Source organism: Gastrolobium bilobum, unplaced genomic scaffold, assembly GCF_033153095.1.
Source record: "Gastrolobium bilobum isolate Gb01-03AN ecotype WA unplaced genomic scaffold, APGP_CSIRO_Gbil_v1 utg1090, whole genome shotgun sequence".
Classification (NCBI taxonomy): domain Eukaryota; kingdom Viridiplantae; phylum Streptophyta; class Magnoliopsida; order Fabales; family Fabaceae; genus Gastrolobium; species Gastrolobium bilobum.
The window spans coordinates 575,390-602,035 of NW_026899797.1; the positions used below are offsets into that span (position 1 = coordinate 575,390).

Sequence of the window (26,646 nt, forward strand, 5' to 3'; positions counted from 1 at the left end):
AAGAAAGACCACTAGATGTTTATCATGCACCAGAATAATTTGATATAAACACTTCGTTCTAAGATTTTACTCTTCCATGTGGATAGAACATCTTATGGACTGCCCGGCATGTAATCAAAAGCTGCTTCTTCTTATTTACTATTACTATTAATTTATGAAAAAATGATTTATGTTTTTATGCAGAAAACATTGAGAATGATATGTTTACAATTTTTTTTTTTACAAATTACACTAAGTATGACCGGTCATACACTCTTGATTAGTGTATGACCAATCAGACATAGTGTAGTTTATAAGAGTTTGTAAACAAAAAGTTTATAAATATAACTTTCTCCAGAAAACATTTATCTGGACAAAAGCACTGTATTAAGAATGTTTTGTGAAAGATTTTCCTACTAAAGATGTAGTCAAAGAGGTCCACTTGACAAGATCAGTCTCGTAAGAAATTTTTTCAACACTAATGATACAGATGAAGTATCTGTAACAGAAGTAACTAACTATGTGTTGTTTTATTTCTTCAATGCAGTAATCCTTTACAATACACCAATCAGTTCCTTATATTTGCATTACATGCCACATTGGCCAATAACCCACTACCCTTACTAACTACCCAATAGCATATACAGAATACACTTATTGACTACCTAATAGCATATACAGAAGACACTTAGGCCTATTGGACATAGTCCTTAAACCATATTGGGCCACTTCTCAATCTTGTTTCGCTTTCCTTCGAAGCCACAACTCCTTCACTCGTATCAACTGCCCTCTCTTCGAACGCTACCTTGTCCTCAAGGTTCAGATTCGGGTAAGCTTTGCGCAGCTCAAGAGCATCGTCCCAAGATGCATCTTCAAGAACCGTAGCTGACCACTGGACCAAATATTGTTGTTTTGGTCTACCACTAACCTTCACTTGACGCGAAGCTAATAGTGCAATAGGTTGTTGAACAGGTTTATTTTGCACTGTTAATTCTGGAAAAGGTTCAAAACTCACATCATTGGCTCCGTAAAACGGTTTCAACAATGAAACATGGAAAATAGGATGTATCAAGCTGCCTTCTGGTGAGGTGAGTTTGTAAGCTACAGGGCTAATTACTTTCTCCACCTTGTAAGGTTCAAAATACCTCTTTGCTAATTTATGATTTTCTCTTCTTACCATAGACAATTGGCGATATGGTTGTAACTTCACCAAAACAATATCCCTTACCTTGAATGTGTGTTCCTGCCTATGCTTGTCAGCTTGGTGTTTCATTCGTTCTTGAGCTCTCTTCAATTGAATCTTCAAATAGCTCAACACCTCTTGTCTCTGCTGTAACATCATATCAACAGCCTCTACTTGTACAGTACCTTTTTGATATTAAGGAATTAACACTGGAGTCTTCCCATACACTGCCTGAAAGGGGGACATGTTAATCGCAGAGTGCACTGATGTGTTATAATGCAATTCTGCCCAACATAGCGGCTGAGACCATTTGGAATTTTGCTCAGAGCAAAATGCTCTCAAATATTGCTCAAGATAGCGATTTGTTACTTCTGATTGGCCATCAGTTTGGGGATGGTATGCTGAACTTGCAAGTAATTTGGTATCACTCAACTGAAACAAATGATGCCAAAATTTGCTCATGAACACTGCATCACGATCTGAGAGCAATGATCTAGGAAAACCATGATGTTTAACCACTAATTTACAGAAAAGCTGCGCAACTGTTGCAGCTGTATAGGATGATGGAAGAGAGCCAAAAGGGGCATATTTGGATAATCTATCCACTACCACCAGAATTGTAGTAAACCCATTGGAATGAGGGAGTGATGTAATGAAGTCAAGTGTTAAATCATGAAAGATGGAATCAGGAATAGGTAAAGGTTGTAGCAATCCCAAGGGAAGTTGGGTTGATGTTTTGATGTGCCGACAAATTGTGCATTCTTTGATGAATCTCTTAACATCATTACACATATTTTTTCCAAAAAAATGAAGCAGACAAACGCAAATATATGCGTTGGATGCCAGCATGGCCTCCTACTGGTGTGCAATGTGCTTCACTTAACAGTGTTTCTCTAAGGGAAGACTTAGACCCTAATATACATCTATTATTGTGAAAAATGATATCATGGCGTCTGGATAATGCAGAATCACTGTATGTACCTTCATTCAAAGCTTTGTGAGTCTCTAGCAGCTCTTGATCTTGTTTGTTTTCTTCCTTAATTTTCTCCCAAATATTTAATGTTGGTTCAGACCTCAAGGCATATATAAGTGCCTTGTCATCCTCAGGAAATTGCCTTGATAATGCATCCTCTACTATATTAGAGGCTCCTGATTGTATTCTATGATAAAATGGTATCCCATTAACTTGTAAAGATACTTTTGCTGATCTGCTATATGAACAGTTTGATGAAGAAATTCCCTTAAACTCTGGTAATCCGTTTTAATTACAAAATGGGACCCAAGGAGATAATGACGCCACCTTTTGATTGCCTTAGTTAGTGCATACAATTCACGAACATATGCTGATGATGCTGCCATTCTTGGACCAAACTTCTTGCTAAAAAATAAATTGGTTTTCCCTTTGTAACAGCACTACACTAGCTGCTACATTGGAAGCATCGGATTCAACTATGAAGGGTGATGTGAAATCTGGAAACTGTAATATTGGAGTGGATGACATTGCTTCCTTCAAGGCTGAAAAGGCAGAATTTTCCTCCTTGCTCCATATAATCTTGTCTTGCTTCAATAATTCTGTTAAAGGATGAGCCAAAGATGCATAGCATTTCACAAATCTCCTACAGTATCCTGTTAAATCGAGAAATGCCCCCAATTGTTTGATTGATTTGGGAATTGGCCAATCTATCATAGCTGCTATTTTTCGAAGATCTACTCTGACACCTTTTGCTATCATAACATGTCTCAAATAAGCTATCTCCTCAACCCCGAACTTACATTTACTGAGTTTAACAAAGAAATAATTTTGTAGCAGACAGGTCAAGGCTATTTGGAAATGACTAACGTTGCTACTCTAAGGATTCACTATAGATTAAAACCATCAAAAAATACCACAACGAATTTCTTCAAAAATGGGCGAAAAAACCCATTCATTGCAGCTTGAAAGGTTGCAGGTGCATTTGTGAGGTCAAAAGGCATCACTTTGAACTCATAATGACCATCGTGAGTTCTAAAAGTTGTTTTATGTATGTCATCTGGTTTCATCCTAATTATTTGATGATACCCTGAACGCAAGTCCAACTAAGTAAACACCTTGGCATCAAAAAGTTCATCCAATAGTTCATCTATTATTGGAATAGGAAATGCATCCTTAATGGTCATGGCATTTAAAGCCCGATAATCCACACACATTCTCCAAGTGTGATCATATTTTCTAACTAGTAACACAGGAGAAGAGAAGGCACTATGGCTATGTTGAATCCATCCATTAGCCAACAATTCTGCAACTTGTTTCTTTATTTCCTCCTTGTGATGGTGTGGATACCTATAAGGCTTGACCTTCACAGATTTGGAATTATCCAACAACTGAATTGCATGCGTTCTGTCTTTGAAGGTTGGTAAGACCTTTGGTTTATCAAATACTTGCTGAGAGCTGACTAAGGTATGCCATAATATTACAGGAATCTTCTCTTTTAAAACTAAAAGATCAGCATTTACCTCTTCCTCACTGGTGTAATTTTCTTGCCCCTCAATAGTATTCCATGTGGCATCTGTTACTGCATTAATTTGCTTATCTTGATGTGTCTTCACTCCATGTAATGTAATCAACTTCCCCCGCAAGTAAATTCCATCAGGAGTTCCTCATAATGATGAGTAACTCTCCCCAACGTCACCAACCATTTCATTCCCAACACTATATTCAAATCACACAGCTCCACCACATATAATTTTGTTTTAGAACAGTGCCCCTGAATCAACAATTTCACCTTAGGACATTTCTTTTCACATAATAAGAATTCTCCATTACCCATGAAAACTCTCATCTTGGTGGTTCGTTGTTGCGAAATCGGCAAGTATACCGTTCGTTTCAAGTAATAAAATGATAAGTAAGATATCGTCTCACGAGGATTAATGCACCAATAACTAATTTTAACTATTCCATTTGAATTGGAAGAAAAGAATTCGGTTGGTTGTGAAAATATTTATGATTGTAATTTAAAAATAATAAAATTCAAAAGCATGCAAAAAAATGAAGAACGTCAAGAAAATATGAGAGTGATTAAAAATTGTAAAACAACTGCAGTCAGGATGCACTTCACCTCCGATCCTCCCTTATATTCCTAAATTATATTTAACTAATTTATTAGCTTAGACAATTCATTATTCCTTATAAAATAATTAAACCATAATGTCTTAGTGATTTCAACTCTTTAACCCAATTAGAATCCTAGTGTCCTAGTAATTCCTTTTGAATTAAGCATTAAGCAAATGAATTAAAAGTCTGCAATCTATGTAAGCCTATATCTAGGTCATACATGGATTGTTATTCTACCCTTGTCCATATTAAAACCCCAATATGTCTATTGTGAGCCCTAACCCTCAAAACTCTATAATAGAGCGATCAATTCTATCAAGGATATGGAAAAATTAACACAGACAGAATAAAACTAACTAAACTAATTAATTTAAAAAAAATATATAGAAAATATAAAAGATTCACATTGGGTTCGTGATCCCAACTACAAAAATAAATTAGCCAGACATATCTGGCTTTAACAATTCAAAATAGTAAAAAGAATTCAAAACAAAGAAAGAAAAGAAAAAAATGAAGAAGAAAGATCAATGGTCTTCAATCTTCAAGTTCTCCGGAATCTTGATCTCCAGCGTGAGTCTCCTCCTCTGAATATTGTTGCCTCTGTCGAATTGTCCTCTGTGTTTCTAATAGTTGCCTTTTTATAGGGATGAAACCATATCTTTTAATTTCTCATAATATCTTCATTGGAATCTTCACTAGAATCTCCTATCATATCTTTGATCCAATCCTTCAAATCTTCTCTCTCTTTTTTGGTAATCTAATCTTCCCTTTTTTAATTTAATGGAAAATTTTCCTTAAAAATATTCAAAGGAAGATTTGATAAGATCTTCAATGATTCAAAAATTCAAAGCAACTCTACTTGATATCTTCAATTTATCTCTTTATTGAGCTGAAATTACTGCAAAATATAAGAAATCTTATGAGAATATTATTGAAAATAAAATAACAATTTAATTATAATTCTCATAACTTTTAATTACTTTTAAATTAATTTCATGCTCATATTGACCCTTAATACATAGTAAATTGAAGACTCATCATTCGTACCATTGGTAATTGAAGTTGCTTAGCCAATTCCCTCCTTATAAAACTATGGGAACTACCAGAATCAATCAAAACCTGAACCTTTTGATTGCTTACTGTTGCTATTAAAATCAGTGACTGGGCATCTGCAGGCCTAGAGAAGGAATGTAAGGAAGCATTTATCCTTTGCCCTTGGTTATCATCCTGATGCCAAAGGATTTCTTCTTCCAATTCCCCTTATGGCTCCTCATCATCCACAATCACGAACAACATCTTGGCTTTGCAACAATGTTTATTTGCCCATTTTTCATCACATGTATAACACAATCCTAACTCTCTCTTTTTTTGTAAATCTTTAGAAGTTAATTTCTTCACAGGTAATAAAGCATTTGCAGTTGGAAAATTAGCATTACTTTGTGATGAATTTGATATTGCATTAGATCCTACCTTGTCTGTAGACCCCCCCCCCCCCCCCCAAACTTGTCTTCTAAAAGAACTTCTTTGGCTGGTTTGTGAAGGAAAACCGCAACTCTCCATGATGGCTATCATATGCTATAGCTAACTGCATAGCTTGATGCAATGAAGTTAACCAACGTAGCTATATAGCACCTTGTAGATCCGGTTGCAACCCACCAATGAAAAATGTCATTAACATATCATCACTTACATTGGTCACTTGATTCATCAATTTCAGGAACTCTGCCATATACTCTGCCAATGATCCTTTTTGCATCAACTTCGCTAATACTCCTAGAATATCCTTGTAATTTGAAGGCCCAAAATGTTCACACACTTCCCGCACAAATGTTTCCCAGGATATGATGGTTCCACCAGTAAAGATCCACTAGAACCAATCTACAGCCACCCCTTCCATTCGCAACCCTGCGAGTTCAACTTTGAAGTTTTCTGGAACTTGTTGAATTTTAAAAAAAACTCTGTTTTGAAAATCCATGTATTAGGCTCCTTCCCATCCAATTTAGGTGTTTCTGGCTTCAAAAATTTCAGAACTGCTCTGGGATCTTCATGGTTCCCCATCGAATACTCACCTTCGCGTTAATGATGAAAATTATTCAGAGAAGAAGTTTCTGAGGATGACCTTGGTGCCTGCATCATCAATTCTCGAATGTTCGATTGGAATTCTTGGAACCTAGACTCCATGGTTACCAATAACTGTTCAAAATACTGGTTATTCTGTTCGCGATATTGTAGAAATTCTTCTGCAAGCTCTTGAATCTTCATCTCGCGAAGATCGATGGAGTCCACAGCAATGAAAGCACCAATGATACAGATGAAGTATCTATAACAAAAGTGACTAACTACGCGTTGTTTTATTTCTTCAAGGCAATAAATCCTTTACAATACACCAATCAGTTCCTTATATTTGCATTACATGCCACGCTGGCCAATAACCCACTACCCTTACTAACTACCCAATAGCCTATACATAATACACTTATTGACTACCCAATAGTGTATACAGAAGACACTTAGGCCTATTGGACATAGTCCTTAAACCATATTGAGCCACTTCTCAATCTTGTTTCTCTTTCCTTCTTCACTCGTATCAACTAATTTCGTCAAACAGATTGACGACACTCATTTTTCCTTTGCCCCCCTTTTTTTTTTCTATGTATGACCTTCCATGTACTTGGATAAAGAACTCTTGTACTACAAATATGCAAATCGCAAGCACCACGACATATTACTAATTATATCAACATGACAGTTTATTATACTTCGTATGCTGTGAGTCACTATGGGTTATGTAACTTACAATCATCCATGATCCAGAGGACAAAGGGCTCAAGCTGAAAATGATTATTAGAAGTATATTTTGGGGGAAACCAAAAAGAAAATATTTGAAATGGCAATGGAAAGGGAAATATTGGATTTATTTGAGTTTTCCTTATCTCTAAAAGCTTTTTTTTTTAAATTTAATCCCCTGTTAAAAACATTTGTTTGTAAACTTTGCTTTTTGAGGTTAAACCTCTGTATTTTTTCTCACCTTTCCGTCTTTGGAATCAACTTTATTTAGAAACAAGCATCCTAGGACATGCTTATGCTCTTTAGTCCCCACGATTAAATTTTTAGTGGTTCAATCATACATTTAGTTGGAAAGAAAACTCTGTCTATTATATACAATCTTAATTCATAAAATTTATACGTTTTGTATTCAGACTATTATAATTGCCTCACTTTTTATGGCTAAACTTGAAACTTGCAGTTGGATATAATTATGAATATGGGACCAAGAATTCTTAATACTGGGCACATAACTTCTATTATGTATGACCATCCTCGATTACAAAGTCATTGGGCACATAAAGTGCTCACTTCTATTATCTACGTACACGGAAGGTCATACATAGAAAAGAGGCAGGAAAATAGTGGAAGTGTCATCAATGTGTTTGACGGGATTAGTAAGGGACCAATACATGAGTTGACATGAGATAGGAGTGCCATCAATATTTCAGAAAGGGTTAGTGTTGTGAGAGTTCCTCCCTAATGGGATTAGGTGCCGTCAACTTCTCCTACGAGAACTATCTCGTACACCAATGGTACCGTAACAATATCCTACGAGATTGGTCCCATAATTTTCTTTGACATATTTGACTGCATTACTCTGATATTTTTTTATCAAATGTGCTTTTAATAGAAAAATCTTTCCCAAAACATCCTTAATACGGTGTTTTTGCCCATTTATCTACCACTAAAAGAAAATCAGAGAGAGAAACCGATAAAGAGAGTAAAACCCATGTAATTATGATTTTTTTTCTCTCAATGGCAATATTGTCTGCCACCAAGGTAGAAATTATTTTCCCTTACTTTATTACTTTAAAAAAGTACACTAATATATATATATATATATATATATATATATGCCTCCAAGGTAGAAATTATTTTCCCTTACTTTATTACTTATATATATATATATAATATATATATATATATATATATGGGGAGGGATCTTTGGACTTTAGAGTAAGACTTACAACTCTTACTCCTCATCTCAACCGTTTATTTCTGTCAATCTAACGGTTATCTATACCAATTAATTAATTATTAAATTCAAATAAATAATAACAGTTAGATGGACAGAAATCAACGGTTGAGATGAAGAGTAAGAGTTGTAAATCTTACTCTAGAGTCAAAAGATCCCTCCCCTATATATATATATATATATATATATATGAGAAAAACATTTCTCAAACTGCTTGAGATAAATTTATTTCTGACCATACCAAAACTACGTCGTTTTGATTATTTATTTCCTTATATTTATTGATTCACCTTTAAATGGTTATGATTTCCCTTTTCTCTATCTTCCTTTATCACCATTGATCCATCTTTGTACGGTTATGATTTAGTAGCCGGAAATAACTTTATCTTCGGCAGCTTGAGAAATGATATATATATATATATGAGGTAAGATCCTTTGACATCAGTGTCAAATTTAATTTGACACCTCATCTAAGAGCTATTATATCAAAAAAGATCAACGACTCTAATTTGTAAGAATGTAACACCATTGATGTTTTTTGATCTAATAACTCTCAGATGAGGTGTCAAATTTCAAATTTGACACTAGTGTCAAAGAATCCTATCTCTCTCTCTATATAGGTTTAATAAATGTCCTTTTAGGAGTTTTAACTATACATTCCCCAAAAAACATAGTTAAAACTGTTAAAAGAACACTCTTTTTTCCACACACACACACATATATATATATGTGTGGGAATAACATTTATCCTTTTAAAGGATATAAACTTATATCATTTTAGATCATAACCGTTGATTTCCGTCCATCAACGGTAATACTTTATTAGATTAAAATTATTAATTAATTAATAATAAATTTGGCCCATTAAGTTTGGCTCAATAGATTATAACCGTTGATGGACGGAAATCAACGGTTAGGATCTAAAAAGATATAAACTTATATCATTTAAAAGGATAGATATTTTTCCATATATATATATAAAAACCACATTTTACAATCCCAGTAGTAAAGGCCCCATCATTCTCTACATTAAAACTTCAACTTCACAAATACAATAATCCTAAAGGATTACATATGAAATTTATTTTTCACAACCAGAAAGAGAACTCTGTCCCCCAATGGAGACTATTGCATCATTGTTTCAGATTATTACTCCTCCATGCGGATGATACACCTGATGGACTCCCCTTTCAGCATGTAATCAAAAGCTTTGTTAATCTCCGAGAATGTAACTGTGTGAGTGATGAATTTATCCAGTTCCAGCCCCTGCAGTATCACCATAACATAACATTAGCAACACAGATAAAATATCATCCTGCAATGACTCTTCCAAAAGCCTGCACAATTCAACGTATAAGCTTACCCCTGCCATGTATTTCTCCACAACAGAAGGAAGATCAGTGCGGGGTTTGTAGTTACCATAGAAGGTACCCTTAAGAGTCCTCTCATTTAAGAAATTCATAGGATGAGTTTTGAATGCATCATCTTTGCTTGGCACTCCAACAAGTACAGCAACACCCCAACCCTGAGAATAAGAAATCAAGTTCAGCCTTAGCAAGCTTTATATAAACTTCTTAGCAACAAGTAGAGCAAATGAGTTCTGATTTACGTACATCGTGGACACATTCGAATGCTGAGATCATGGCCTGGATGCTGCCAGTACATTCAACAGCACGATCCACACCTCCATTGGTCATTTCAGCAATCACCTGTACATCAACATTCACATCTCAATCTCTCACACCACCAAAAAAGACACAGCATTTTTTACTCATAGCATCAGAATTTAAAATTCAAAATTGAAAAAACATAGCTTTAAGAAAATAGAAATATAATAGACTATACTAAATTGTCCACTAACTAACCTGTTGTACGGGTTTGTCATGATCTTTTGGGTTCACAAACTCATTGACCCCAAACTTCTTAGCTGCCAACAAGAATAAAATCAGAAATACCATCAATATGTGAACAACCATTTAATTTATGTTTAGTTGAATCTTCCAACATTTGATGGAAGAAGGTATTTTACCTTGTTCAAATCGGCTGGAAACTAAATCAATCCCAATGATTCTTGATGCACCAGAAATTCTTGCCCCTTCAGCAGCCTAAATTTGGATTGAAGAGAAGAACAGGAGTTAAATTTGGCCTTTATCAGTTTCTATAAAATCTTCACACACACACACACACAAGGGCTTAAGGGTAACATACAGCAAGGCCAACAGCACCAAGTCCAAAAATGGCAACAGAAGAACCAGCTTTTGGTTTTGCAACATTGATAGTAGCACCAAGACCTACAAGCATGAATGAAATTGAATTGTGAGAAAATAGAATCACCTGGCTAGTTTAACTGCTTTTTCTAACATTATATACTACTATTTCAAAGGTAAGGATCTTCCATACCTGTGCATATTCCGCAACTGAGAACACAAATTTTGTCAAGTGGGGCAGCAGGGTTGACCTTTGCAACACATCCAGCATGGCACACAGTGTATTCACTGAATGTAGAGGTGCCCACAAAATGATATACGGGTTGTCCCTTAATAGAGAATCTTGACTGGTTGTCATTGATCATGACACCTCTATCAGTGTTGATCCTTAACAGATCACACATGTTGCTCTCTTCTGACTTACAATGTGAGCATTCCCCGCACTCCCCAGTGAATACAGGGAGTGCATGGTCCCCTGGTTTCAGATGGGTCACACCCTCGCCTACACTCTCCACAATCCTGAATAACATCATGCCAACATTATCCTTAACATGTATTCAATGAACATACTAGGAAAAACAGAAGATTTAACCCATAGTAGTCTACGTAGAAACCAAATAATAGTCTTGAGAAAAATGAAAGAATATATCAAAATATATAAGACAAAGATTCATAATATGTGATTCTGTGGAGAATGTTTAGAAATGAAACATACCCTCCAGCTTCATGACCAAATATACGAGGAAACAATGGAGTCTGGCCCTGAAATGGGGGGAAAAAGAAAATCATATTAAATTATTGCGATGCAAAACAACAGGACATTACAGAAAAATAAATTTTGAGTATGAAACTAACCACTCCAATTTTTTTTATGTAATCAAATCAAAGTACATTAAAAGAGGGCGAACCGGAGCAGTGGTAAAACTGTTCCTTCATGATGGGTTCGAATCCAGGAAACAGCCTCTTTGTAATTATGCAAGGGTAAGACTGTGTACAAGGATTTCCTCCACCCCACCCTCGTAGTCGGGTTTAAACAGGGAGTGTTTTTTTTTTTAATCAAATCAAAGTACATCAGCTAAGTTTAAATTAATTGTGGTGGGTAATAGAGGAAATTGCAAATGAGATAAAAAAAATTGTTACCTTGGCCTCCCAGAAGTAAACATCAGTATGGCAAAGGGAGGTGTAGAGGATCTTCAAACGCACTTCACCAGCCTGTGGTGGAGCCACCTCTACTTCTTCCATTACCAGCGGTTTGCCTGCCTCCCAAGCAACCGCAGCTAGTACATTTCCAAAGTACAAATCAAAGCATATAGTTAGTAATACACATTATCACTCGTACAAACAAAACAACAAAGTAACGTGACTTCTTATCCAATATTCAAAAATAAGAAACAGTTCTTATATATGCATACCAAAATTGATAAACCAGATTTACACCGGTTAAAAATTTATTATTAGTTTTTTAAACAAGCTTGCATATCATTAACCATTGTAAAATAATATAACTAGTCAATGTGCGCAAATAACATTTATTTAAATAGAAAATAACAACCCAAAATTGGCCATCAGAAGGATCCGAAGAAAGAAAGAGTCATTATAATTTTCAGATAAACATAAACGTATACATCACTTTTATCCGTTATATTAAGAAAAAATAAACAATTAATATATATGATAACAAAATAAAATAATATTATAATTTCCAGGTACAGAATCCACCAAAACATTCTACAAGTTTAAAGTTAAGACCCAGGTTTCTTTCTAAAATTTGAAGTGATCATAACAAGATTAGATATTGATCATGATGTAAATCCGATAAATTAATACCCAATTAACTAAAGAGATTAAGAAAAAAAAAAAAAAAGACTAGAATAATCTATTTACAGTTAACAGTAAGAAACAACACGCAATTAATTTATCAGGGTAACAAAAACAGAGAAAACCCAAGCCAGATCAAAACAAACGACAGTGAAGGTTGTATCAGTGGTGATGATTGCATGGCTCACCTCTGCACTTGATGACCTTGCCAACTGTGCTCGACATAGCTTAGTAGTTACTGTTACTGAGAACGAAGATGAATCAATAGATGACGATTGTGACTGACAACTGAGAATTGATGATCGAGTTGGTAATGTACTGTGAAACAAACGGTGCCCTTGTGGACTTAACTTATATAGTGGCAGACACAGGAAAACGAAACCACTCAAAGGTTCTCGAAACGTTCGACAATACCACTTAGGATTCGATACCGCTGTTGTTTTATTTCCAAGCGGCGCCTTTGGTTCACTGCTCGCAGCCACGCTGTTGTGTTTGACGGTTTTGAACTTTCTTTAAGCGCTGTGGCCAATGGCCATCAAGTCGTAATTACAAGTGGTTTGATATTAAGTTGTTTTTTTAAAAGATTATAGGCCTTGATGTGATGTATAAAGTGATAGTATAACTTTATAATATACTAGTGAATTACCCCTGAGATGCTTGGAAAAAAAATAAAATATTTATCGTGTTTTATATTTCAGGTGGAAAAAACTACCGCATTGACAAAGAACTTTACAAATATCAACCACAAACAAAAATCTGTTATCCGGAGTGATCAATATTATGAAATCAAATATAGTCATATACTCGATGAGTTATGTAAAAAATAAATACGCCATAGTCACAATTAGGTTTTTATATTTTATATCAGAGATAGACCTTCCTTCATTACAATCAGATTTAAAAAATAATAATAAATAATTATTTTTTGCAATAATTTGTGTCGTTTGTATTTGAAATTTTAAAAATTTGTATTTACAAAAATTAAAATCATATTTAGGAAATTTTATTTTAGGAATTTAATTATAAAAGAAGAAAGATAAAATTTTAATTTAATTATAAAATGTGTTGGTGGACCGGCCATCCGGGTCGAACCCAGTTTGTCACCTCTAACTATTAGCATGTAATATGTTTTTATATTTATCCACAAAAAAGGCTATCATAGTTGCGTCTATGTTTTTATATTTTATCTCAGAGAAGAACTTTCATTTATTGTAATTATATTTACAAAATAATAATAAATAGTTATTTTTTTTGTAAGGATTTGTGTTGTTAATATTTAAAATTTTATAAATTTGTATTTACAAAATTTGAAATCTCAGTTAGGAATTTAATTATAAAAAAAAATAGTGAAATTTTAATTTAATTATAAAAATATATTGGCAGGTGGGGAAGGCAGGCCCTCTGGGCCAAGCCCAGTTTGTAACCTTTAACCATCAGCATTTGATGTAAATAATTATTTTCTTGCAAGGATTTGTATCATTAGTATTTTGAATTTTACATTTTTATATTTACAAAAATTAAAATCAGATTTAAGAATTTAATTATAAAAGAAGAAGGATGAAATTTTAATTTATTTATAAAAATGTGTTGGTATGGTCGGCCCTCCGGGCCTAGCCCAGTTTGCCACCTCTAACTATTAGCATGTCATAGATTTTTATGTTTATCCACATAAAAAAGGCTCTTATAGTTGCGTCTAGATTTTTATATTTTATCTCAGAGATGAATTTTCATTTATTACAATTAGATTTATAAAATAATAATAAATAGTTATTTTTTGGAAAAGATTTCTGTCGTTAATATTTAGAATTTTATAAATTTGTATTTACAAAAATTAAAATCTGAATTAGGAATTTAATTATAAAAGAAGAATAGTGAAACTTTAATTTAATTATAAAAATGTGTTGGCAAGCCGGGCGGGCAGGCCCTCTGTGCCAAGCCCAGTTTGCAACCTTTATCCATCAGCATTTTATGTAAACAATTATTTTTTTGCAAATATTTGTGTCATTATTATTTTGAATTTTATAAATTTATATTTACAAAAATTAAAATCAGATTTAGGAATTTAATTATAAAAGAAGAAGGATGAAATTTTAATTTACTTATAAAAATGTGTTGGTAGGGTCGGCCCTCCAGACCGAGCCCAGTTTTGTCAACTCTAACTATTAGCATGTAATAGATTTTTATGTTTATCCACACAAAAAAGGCTCTTATAGTTGCGTCTAGATTTTTATATTTTATCTCAGAGATGAACTTTTATTTATTACAATTAGATTTACAAAATAATAATAAATAGTTATTTTTTTGTAAGAATTTCTGTCGTTAATATTTGGAATTTTATAAATTTGTATTTACAAAAATTGAAAACTGAATTAGGAATTTAAATATAAAAGAAGAATAGTGAAATTTTAATTTAATTAAAAAAATGTGTTGGCAGGCCGGACAGGCAGGCCCTCTGGGCGAAACCCTGTTTGCAACCTTTAACCATCAGCATTTTATGTAAACAATTATTTTTTGTCAAAGATTTGTGTCATTAGTATTTTGAATTTTATAAATTTATATTTCCAAAAATTAAAATCAGATTTAGGAATTTAATTATAAAAGAAGAAGGATGAAATTTTAATTTACTTACAAAAATGTGATGGCGAGCCTAGTTTGCTACCTCTAACTATTATCATGCAATAGATATTTATGTTTATCCACACAAAAAAGGCTCTTATAGTTGCGTCTAGATTTTTATATTTTATCTCATAGTTGAACTTTCATTTATTACAATTAGATTTACAAAATAAAAAAAAAATTGCCAGGATTTGTGTCGTTAGTATTTGGAATTTTATAAATTTATATTTACAAAAATTGAAATCTGAATTAGGAATTTAATTATAAAAGAAGAATAGTGAAATTTTAATTTAATTATAAAAATGTGTTGGCAGTCGGGGCGGGCAGGCCCTCTGGGCCAAACCCAGTTTGCAACCTTTAACCATCAGCATTTTATATAAATAATTATTTTTTTGCAAAGATTTGTGTCATTAGTATTTTGAATTTTACAAATTTGTATTTAGGTGTGTCTCATTCAAATAAAGTGTAAATTTCTTTTTTTGACAACTAATAAAGTGTAAATTAACAACTTCACAAAGAAAGTGGGATTTTATTATCTACCAAAATTATTATGTACAAAAAGAATAGAGGATTATTTTTATTTTTATTTTATTTTCATTTTGGTGTAAGAAATTAAAAATTAGATGATTATTTAATTTCAATTATTTTATACTATACCGGTCACGGACCATAGTATTTGATTTATAATTTTGAACGGATACTTTTTAGACGGAAAAACAACCACAGAAAATCAAATCATGGGAGGGGAGTTGTCGGCCTTAGTATTGACTTTGACTGTAATTACTATGTTAAATTATTATCTTCTTTTTCTTTAGTTATACAAAAGAGTTTAAAGAGAAAGAGATGACGGGGGAGAAGCTAACTTAAAGTGAACGTAAAGTGATTTGCACAATAATATTTAGTTTGGAATTTAACGTTTTTAAAAGGGTTTGGCTTTTCTGCTATTAATGTAGATAAATTATCTACATTGAATTCAAAATGACATTATTTTGAGATGAAAACAGTATAGTTTATAATTAAAATTTATTTCAAAATTATAATAGTCTTTCTTATTATAATTTTTTAATTTTTTAACCCAAAACGATATTGTTTTGGAAATGATTGTAAATAACTTATTTAGATTTAATGTAGAAAGATTTTAAAATGGCCTGATACTACTTTTCTTTTTTAATTTGATTCTGTGTACTTTTAATTGTTTAATTTTTTTTTCTTGGTTACATGTTTGATTATATATCTAAAAATGTATTCAAACGAAATGTAAAATTATTTATAAAAATACAATTTTACTTTTAGAGTTTGACTTAGTATTAGTGTAATTTTTTTATTTCTAATCATATGCTATTATGATTTAAAATTTTTATTTTTATTTTATAAGAATATTATTATTAAATTTTTTTGATATTATAACAACATACAAATGAATGAATAATAATGTGAGTAAAATTTATACATACAATAAATTAAAATTAAAATCCATAGGCAAAAAAAAATTAAAAAAATTATTCAATATTATCGTTTGTATTAGACTTAATACACGTCTTTGTATTTACTTAAAGACTAAAATATTAATTATTTTATTTTATTTTATTTGGTAAACAAATATTTTAAATAGTTAAGAAAGGGTCAGGATGTACATATAACATTTCTCATCAAAATATCCTCTAACATTTTCAGTAAAAAAAAGGAACAACGAGTTGAGTAGGTTGAATTAATATTGACAATAAACATTAATTTGAGGCGTTATTTGCAAAATAATGAACAATCTTGTATTCAACTAATATTGATTTCAGCTTCTAAGTTAGGAGTGAAGTTAATATGCTCTGGGACTTCAAAAAATTGGGTGGGACTGAGGTGAGAGATATAGAGAAAAGTTGAAAAGAGAGGAGAGAGAGAAAAAAGAAGAAGAAAATTAATACAGATGTCAATTTTTGAATGGAAGGACCACGGTGGTCCCAGTGCATATTAAAAAATTCTCTAAGTTAGGGCTTGAGAATAGTTTGAAAAGACTTTACTATAGACTCGTGACGAGTTGAGCTTTTAGTTGTTTTGGAAACAACTTCAATTAGCTTTTTTATGTAATACATAAAAAGTATTTTTTAATTAAAAAATTGAATATTAAAATTAAAAGTAATTTTTATGTATAAAATTACTAAAAAAATATGTAAAAACAAATTATTAAAATAATATTTGGGGATAATAATAACTATGGAGGTGACAAGGTGATGGTGATGGCAGAGATGGAAATAGCAATAGTAGTGGTGGGGTAAAGGCGGTAGTAGTTGTGGGAATTATGGTGATGGTGAAAGTGAAGGTGAGATGGTAATGATGGTGACAACAACAACGTTAACGACATAGGGGTTGATTGATGTTGGGATGGCATAGAAGTCATAAAAAAAATTAAATTCCTTTTTCGTTAAGCTAAGAATTTTGACTTTTAAAAAGAGCACGAGTTAAAAATCAAATATTTATTTTCAAAATTTAAATTCATTATAATCCCAACCTTAAATTCAACCAACTTCTCCACCATCACCGCCACCACATCTGCCATTGTCGATAAATCTTGCTTCCTACAATAACCCGAATAATTAAATTATATAAATGAAAATTATTTAGTAATTAAAATGAGTGTGGAATGTTTACCAAAAAAAAAAATGTGTGGAATTGATTCCATGGAATTATGACTTAGGGTTTGCATGACAACCATTCTATTCCCTAGCACTGTTTCTGAAAAGAAACAATTCTTTTCTATTTATGTGTCTTGAAACAATTTCTGAGAAAAAAATGTGTTTGATAACACGTTCTATTTTTATCCCAAGAATGAGAATTGTGTTTGATAACACAACAAATAATATAATAAAAAATAATTCCTATTAAATAAAAAAAAAATTTGGATCATCATTTTCCTTTACATATGGTGCGGTTGCAGTGGTGGCGACAGTGGTACTGTAGTGGTGGTGGCAGTAACGTGGTGATGATAGTGGTGGTGGTTATGACGGCGATGGCGATGGTAATGGTGGCGGCGGCGACGATAGTGGTGGAGGTGACGGCAGTGGCTGCGACAATGGTGGTGGAGATGGTGGTTGGTGGCCTGGACAATGGTAGTTGTGGCATGGTGGTTCTGGTTGTGATGGCATCATGGTGGTGGTGACAGTGGCTGCGACGGTGGCGGTGGTGGTAGGTGATGGCGATGACATGGTGATGGTAGTGGCGGGGGTGTTGTAATGGTAGCGATGGTGGTGGTGGTGACAGTAGTGGCTATGACGATGGTGATGGTGCTGGTGGCGGCAATGGCATGGTGGTAGTAGTGGTGGTGGTGGCTGCGGCGGCTGCGGTGACAGTAGTGGCTGCGACAATGGTAGTGGTGGTTGGTGACAATGATGGTGATGGTAATGGTGGCGTCGTGGTGGTGGTGGTGGTGGCGGTGACGGCAGTGGTTGCAATGATGCTGGTGGTGGTGACAGTAGTGGCTGTGACAATGATAGTGGTGGTTGGTGACAGTGGTGGTGATGGTAGCGGTGGCGTCGTGGTGGTGGTAGTGGTGGCAATGGTGGCGGTGACAGCAGTGGTTGCAATGGTGGTGGTGGTGGTGATGGTGACGGTGATAGTGGTGGTGGTGGCAGTGACATGGTGGTAGTGATAGGTGGAGGTGGTGGTGATCGTGGTGGTGGGAGTGGTGACGAAGGCACTAGTGGTACGGCGACGATGGTGGCAGTGGTCGTGTTGGGATGATGATAGTGGTGGTGATGATGGTCGAGGTGGAGAGTGATTGAGAGAGATAAGTGTTTCTCATTTTGTGCCCGGGAACAAAAAAACAGAATTTTTTTGATTCTTTTCTCTATTTCCCAGCACAAAAATTAAAGCGGTTCATCCAGGGAACAAAAAAATAAATCGATTTTACCAAACGAGTTTTCTATCCATTTCTGTTATCGGGAACAGAAATTAAAAAAAAAAATAATTCCGATAAGGTTGTCATGCACACCCTTAATGGCTAAGTCTTAGAATCAGAAAATAGTCAAGAAGCTTCCTTCAGCTTATGATTCTTTCCCTCTCTGTCATTTTCATTAAGCTTCCCTCTATGTCGTCTTCATGAAGCTTCCTTCCATTTCTAGTCAAGTTAGATTAAATGATAAAATTTATAAATATAAGTTTACAATAACAGTAAAATTGTAAAATAAATATGAAAAGTTAAAAAAATATGGCATATATCTTAAAAAAAGCTCCGGAGCTTTTAACTTTTAGTTTTTTCTTTAATATAAATAAAAAAATTTAAATAAGAGTTTTTATAAAAATATGTTTGACTAATTTTTTGTTTGAAAAAACTAAAAATAATACTATAAAGGGGAAGGATCCGTTTACAAATTTTTTTGACAAATTTTTATAAATTACACCAACTTCTCCCGGGAGAACATAGTGAAATCTAGTGTTCTCTCGGGAGAAGATAGTGTGGTTTGTAAACAAAAAAATTTGTAAATATAAATAAGATTTATTTTAAGCCTGGATCATGTATATGATCATAAAACACCAAATTATATGAAATCTAAATTGGGGTTGTGCGTACCTTAATGGATCATCACAAAGCGAAAGAAAGAAGAGAACTACATGCCAGATCTTCCTCTCTATGACCTATTCCGAAAATGGCATCCTTTAGCGATGGAAGCATAACAACTCATGAGACTTAATCCCAATATAAATAAGCTAGAGAGGGGACCTAGCAAAACCCTGATCAACAGTGTGTCTGATGGGTCTACCTATCACAGAAGCCCAATCAAACACTAATGCCTACATTGTGCTGCCCAACTAAGCCCAATATCAACAGATGCTAAAAACCCAACTCAACATGATCACAACTGGCTTATCAAAATAATACAATTGGAATATCCATTAACCCGATTAATTTTAAAACAGAAAAGTAATTAATTAATATTGCCCACATAAAGGAAAATTTCTAACATTCTCCCACTTGGGCTATATCAATTAATTTCATATTATTTTGAAAATTATTTTATTTTGAAAACGACTTTATCGAGTTAATAACTAAAAAATCATTTTACGTGGCCACAATTTTGAAAAATAATATTCCAATTCCAGTACCAGCATCTTAACACAATTCAATCCAACATAACCCCATCATAGGAATATGGCGATCATATACCAAAAATATCATAGCATATGACCTTCCATAATCATATACAAAGAGTATTACATCTTTATGAATCAAGGCCTAGTGGTGTAGTAAAAATTAGTGTCAAAATGTGATCAACAATATAACAAACTAATTTTTATCGGTCCTCAATGTAATTTCTCAACAACATGAAATTACGTTAGTGCAATTTTCAAGCAACATGAAATTACACTCCATAATGCAATTCCGCAACAACATGAAATCACATTACCGCAATTTCTAAACAACATGAAATTGCCTCTTTTCAATCCAATTTCTTAACAACATGAAATTGAATTAACGCAATTTCCAAACAACATGAAATTGCTTAGTTTAAATAAACCAACATGTTACAGTACAACTTGAGATCTCAAAACTTGTGAATCTTTAAGCTCACAACCTGCTTAAAGATAACATTTATACATATATTTCTCAGTCGAAAGAGAAATAATAATAATCATGATCATCAATAAAATTCAAACAAAAGTCACAAAAATCATCATCAGTTTGCATGACCAAAAAAGCAAACTGAATATAAGTCCCATTAATCAAGGGAATCAAAAGAATTTAAAATATTCAAAAGAAAACCTCGAGTACAACTCCACTAATTAAGGAAATCAAAGAATTTAAAATACTCATATATACAAAGGAGGCTACTTCAAGGTATTTCCTATAAAAGCTTTTTAGATAAAAAAACTTTTATTTCATTCAATAAATCATCATCTTACTGAAAATTAAAATGTCATCTACATAAAGTACTAAGAACATATATCTACTCCTACTTACTTTCATGTAGATGCACTTGTCAAATATATTTAAGCAAAATACAACGAGGCCAACATATTCACTGTTAAGGCAAAACGAATGCATCCAAATAAATTATAGGGCAGAATACAACTTCAATTAAAGCAAGTCACTACAACGAGGCCAACAAAATAGTACATTTTTCTTTGGGCAAAATGCATATACCAAGGTTTAAACCAAGGTTAAAACCTCAGATGAATCAATCAATGAGCATACAATAGCTTCAGAGATCTGTCCCCTTTTGGCAAACAGATCACCTAGACCAATGCACCCCCAATAACTTTATTACAGGAAAGCTTCTAATTAAAACACACAATAATCCTCTTTGGGTAGGAAATTGCATGAAATAACCAAAATCATTACTCAAATTTACATGACAAATAAATCAATCCACTTTAGTGGTAATACCATAGTAATTCGCAGAAACTCTTACAAATTTTGCCCAAAATCATGATGTATTCCAAAGAAGGTGTAACACCTTCACTGATCATGAGTTAAAAAACAATAGAATTCTAAAAAAGGTTTTACACTTAAACAGTTCAAGCGGAAGCATACAACTCAGTAAATAAAAACATTCTATAAATTATCCATCTCCATATCTTATAATTTGAAATAGTAAATAACTCAACAGTAGCATGTTGTTGTTGATGGCAAAAAATAACTGATTGACATACGCAATGCAATAAGATTAAATTTGGGCAACAACAAAATAATTTATATACCATAAACCCCCTTTGGGTAGAGAATATACAAATATTTTCTATCACATGAAGATTTGAACAACAAGGAGAATTACATAAAATTATAAAAATTCATCCCTAAACATCCCCTTTGGGTAGACAAAATTTTAAATTATACATATTTCTCTATAATACCACATGCAATTTAAAAATAGTTTATCTCTTTTGGGCAGATAAATACTTTTAAATCACATAATCTAATCAATAATTTTTTCATGCAATTTCCCAAATTATTATATGTAACAACCCCTTTTGGTTAGGTAATTAACATATAATAATTCAAAATAATATATCAATAATAATGCCCAACAACATGAGACACTTAACAACATGTGTTTTCAACAACATGAAACATTTCACAACATGTGTTTCCAACAACATGAAACACTTCACAACATGTGTTTCCAAAAATTATATTGCATTTGTCAATTCAACAAATTTTGCCACAACTAATCATACAAGAATTTTTATTGTATTTGTATGATGAATTACAACTAATGTCACATCATTTTTGGGATCCAAAGACTCTCAATATATAATTGAAATAATTAAGGGTGTTGAGGCTGATCCCAAATTAAATGAAATTATATGGATCACTTGACATTAATTTTCAAACCCAAATTATTGCATCAAATCATAGGCAATAATACCAAAATATTGAAATTATTCATTTCAATATTGTATGTATAGGGAAACTTTAATTAATACATACAATCAAATCATTATAATACATGACATAAAAACTTGCCTAATTTAATTCACACGGTGCATAAATATTAACCTTCAGTTATGGGTTCAGAATCCATTATACCCATTTACTTTCCTTCTGCATCATGCAATTAATGCCAAATTATACAGTAGTTTTACTCCCTTTTATTCAATAAAATGATTTAGTAGCACCGACAAATGGAGTAAATATTAATTTTTATATGTTAAGCTACAATAAAAAATCTCAATGCAAAATATGATTATTGCATTTTTTTCTATTGTGAATCACAAGTCACAATGCAATACACAACAATCAATGAGACTAAAAACATGACAACAACATTTTTGCGATTCCAAAAACTAATGACGGTGAACTAGTCATAAATGTGCCAATTAAATAAAATATTGAAGAATCATAGAGCCAAATGAAGTAACAAACCAATTTCACTAAATTCAAAATGTGAAATATGATAACCAGTAAAATGCCCCAAAAGGACAAAGTTTATTAATTATGAGACATCCCCATGTGAACTTATTTCATAAAACTATGCAGAAGTCCAAACGGTTTTCACTTATTTCACTAAAATCAAAATCAAATGTCCAATAATTTATGGGAATTACTTTTCTAATGTTATATAAAAAAATTATTATCTCCTACATTCACATTTTTCAAATGGGTCCCACAAGATTTTTTTTCTCTCACCTTCAATTTTTTTTTCTCTCCTAACTATTGTTTGAGCATGAGATAATACTTCTCTTATGCAACATAAGAGAAGTATTACCCATAATTTATAGGCCCAAATTATAGTCCAATAAACAAAACTAATAACAACACCAAATCTGAATCAAAATTTAGTTTACACAATCCCAAATGAGAGAAATTAAAGCATAGATCAGTAATATTCCACAAAAGTGAAATAATCCAAAAGTCAAAAATTGCATAGTTCCCATAAAAACCAAAATGATGAATTCATGTTAACTAATTAAATGTTGGAACAACAACCGTAGCATTTTTAGGAATTTCAAAACTTAAACAGTACATGAATAGTACTAAGGTCCAAAAAATTCTAAAATGTAGAGATCCAATCAAAAGTTTCAACCCACATTAAAAGGAGAGGCTCAATCCAATGGAAAACAATAATACACTGATTTCACAAAATCAAGTGTTTCACTAAAAACCCAAATGTGAAACTATGACTAAAAGTCTTAATGGATTTCAAGAATCACTAAATAGTAATACGCAAATCTGAATACCATAAATTCACACTAACAATCCAAAATATTTCGGAAATAGAAATCAGACAAAACAAACTAATAAATCCTGCCAGTAACACCACTGATTTTTCGAAAACAATAGCAACTACGTGCTAGGTTAAACAGTGAACATAACCAAGAAAATAATTCACGTTAGCATTGAATAAAATAATTCACCAGGATTCTAAAAATACACAATTCTGAAAGTGTATTCCACAAAAGATGCACAGTCGAAAAATGCCCTCAAAAATTCAAAGTTTATGAATTGTGGGACCTACTCATGTAAAACTATTTTATATAAGTGACATAAATAATTCCAGACACATGTGCAGTAAATATAAAATTCAAAATATGATACTTAATTTCCACATACTAATAAGTAATAAATGTTAATACTAACTCATCTATGGGATTTAAAAATAAATATAAATATTCATACTAAGGTGAATAAAGTCATGAAATATTGTTATTCATAACATCAGAATAATTTCAAAATAATAAGTAAAACCGAAAGTGGAGTCCAATTCACACTAAAAAAAATGCCAATATCCGAAAATGAGGTCCAAAATATCAGAACACTAAGCCCCATGCTTAGTTGCCCATGCAACAATAAGTGTGAAAACAATAAATCAACTCATAATTGTACAAAAACAATAATAATATAACAGTAATGCACTCAATAAAGTGAAATCAGAAATTTTCTCTAATAAAGTCACAATTAGGCACATTTAACAAAAGTCAAAATAAAATGAAAATGTGCTCAAGCATTAAGGATGTGAATTTTAATCAAGATAACAGTAAAAAAAACTGCAACTACCGTTTCACTAGCGGTGAAAAATCGAATGTGAAACCAAAAGTGTAATTCACGTCACTAAGGACATGTTTGGTGTATAGTATAGAATAAGACCTGATAGTATAAGGCCTGATAATATAAGACCTGATTGAATTTTAATACTATCCAGCGTTTGGTACGGTATTGTATAAAATAATATATTATATAAGATAATATCATTTAGTATTTGGTAATGCACTGTATAATACTATATAGAATAAAAATAAATATTTTTAGTAAAAATATCCTTTAATAAAGAATTTATATAATTCTTCAAAAAATATCATATGATATTAATTTTTATAAAAATTTATTGATCAGTATGTCCAAAACATAAATTAATTTTTATAAAAATAAAAATATTCAATATTTTAAAAATTAATATATTAAAAAATTAATTTTTATTTTAACATATTAATATTAAAATAATATATTAAATTTTGAGCATTACACTGGTCAACAATGTTAATACACCAACCTTTTATCAGGTCTTATCCCTCATCCTTAGGCCGGATTAAGTTATACGTCGTTTTGATGTATTAAGGGATTCTGCTGTATAAGCTTATACTATATGATGGTCACGCCAAACAACGAAAAATATCATAACCTACAGTATAAACTTATACTATCAGACGTTATACGTCACACCAAACAAGCCCTAACAGTGAACAACCTAATGCATAGTAATAAAATCTGGGGTAATACTTCTCTTATGTTGTATAAGAGAAGTATTATCTCATGCCCAAACAATAAATAGGAGAGAGAAAAAAGTTGAAGATGAGAGAAAAAAAAATTTACGTGACTCATTTAAAAAATATGAGTGTAAGAAATAATAATTTTTTTATGTAACGTAAGAAAAGTAATTCTCTAAAATCTGAATATGAAACCACGGTCAAAACGAAAAACAAATGTTCAAGCAATAACAACAGTAAATAAAAACAAAATCATTAATAGTCATGGCACGTTTCACGAGACAATTTTCAAAATTGTGAAACAGTAACACATAAAAGAAGATGGAAGATATATACATGTCTCGGATGCCAATGTTTTATTTATTTATTTATTATTTATTTTTTTAATTAATTCACAAACTTAATATAATGTTTGTTCGTTAATCTAATGGTCACATGGCTACAAAATTTCACATTATATATTTAATTTAATAATCGAAAATTTGACAAAAATCATATTACGTAAAAAATAGAGACGAAACTTTTTTTCGTTGAAACTAGAGACAAAACAAGATTTTGTCATAATCACTGACATAAATTTTTTAGGGACAAAATATTTCAGTCAAAATTCTTGATAGAATCTAAATTCCGTCGAAACTTTCAACAGAAACAATTCTGTCAAACTTTTCAACGAAAAATAATTCTGTAAAAAAATTTGACGAAACACATTTCCAACAAAAAATAGACAGAAAATAATTTCGTCAAATTTTTTTACAAAAAATATTTCCGTCCAAATTTTCGACGAAAAATATTTCCAGAAAAATTTTCATCAAACGCATTTACAGCGAAAATTTTGACCAAAAATATTTACGTAAAAAATTTTGACGAAAAATATTTTCAGCAAAATTTTCAATAAAACGCATTTACAGCGATAATTTTGACCAAAATTATTTACGTAAAAAAAATTGACGAAAAATATTTTCAGCAAAATTTTCAACAAAACACATTTACAGCGAAAATTTTGACCAAAAGTATTTACGTAAAAAATTTTGACGAAAAATATTTCTATAAAAAATTCCGACGAAATTTTTTTTGTCAAAGTTCTTTACGGAATCTAAATTCCGTCCAATCATTTCCCTCAAATTTTTTGATGAAAAATATTTTTATAAAGCATTTTGACGAAAAACATTTTTGTCAAAATTTTTATCGAAATATTGTTCGTCAACGAAAATTTTTCATAGAAATGTGTTTCGTTGAAAAATTTTGACGGAAATGTTTTTTATGAAAAAACCTTGACGGAAATATTTTTCGTCGAAAATTTTCGATGGAAATGTGTTTCGTTAAAAATTTTGACGGAAATTTTTTTGTCAAAAAGTTTAACGAAAATGTTTTCGTCGAAAACTTTTGACGGAATTTGAATTCTATAAAGAATTTTGATGAAATTATTTTCCGTCAAAAGTTTTCGACGGAAATGTGTTTCGTGAAAAATTTTGATAGAAATATTTTCCGTCAAAAATTTTGATGAATATGTTTTTTTGTGAGATATTTTGAGGGAAAT

General features: G+C 32.0%; 1 protein-coding gene across 1 annotated transcript; it reads right to left on the minus strand.

The window, feature by feature from the left end:
• Positions 1–9,172: 9,172 nt before the first annotated feature.
• Positions 9,173–12,763, minus strand: LOC133293592 (alcohol dehydrogenase 1). Its single transcript, XM_061492183.1, has 10 exons — positions 12,491–12,763; positions 11,625–11,761; positions 11,200–11,246; positions 10,678–11,003; positions 10,486–10,568; positions 10,307–10,382; positions 10,143–10,204; positions 9,891–9,986; positions 9,641–9,802; positions 9,173–9,543 (listed from the first exon to the last, which is right to left on the minus strand). Exons 1-10 carry the CDS (start codon positions 12,525–12,527, stop codon positions 9,427–9,429), a joined length of 1,143 nt encoding a protein of 380 aa, XP_061348167.1. The 5' UTR covers positions 12,528–12,763; the 3' UTR covers positions 9,173–9,426.
• Between the last annotated feature and the right edge of the window lie 13,883 nt (positions 12,764–26,646).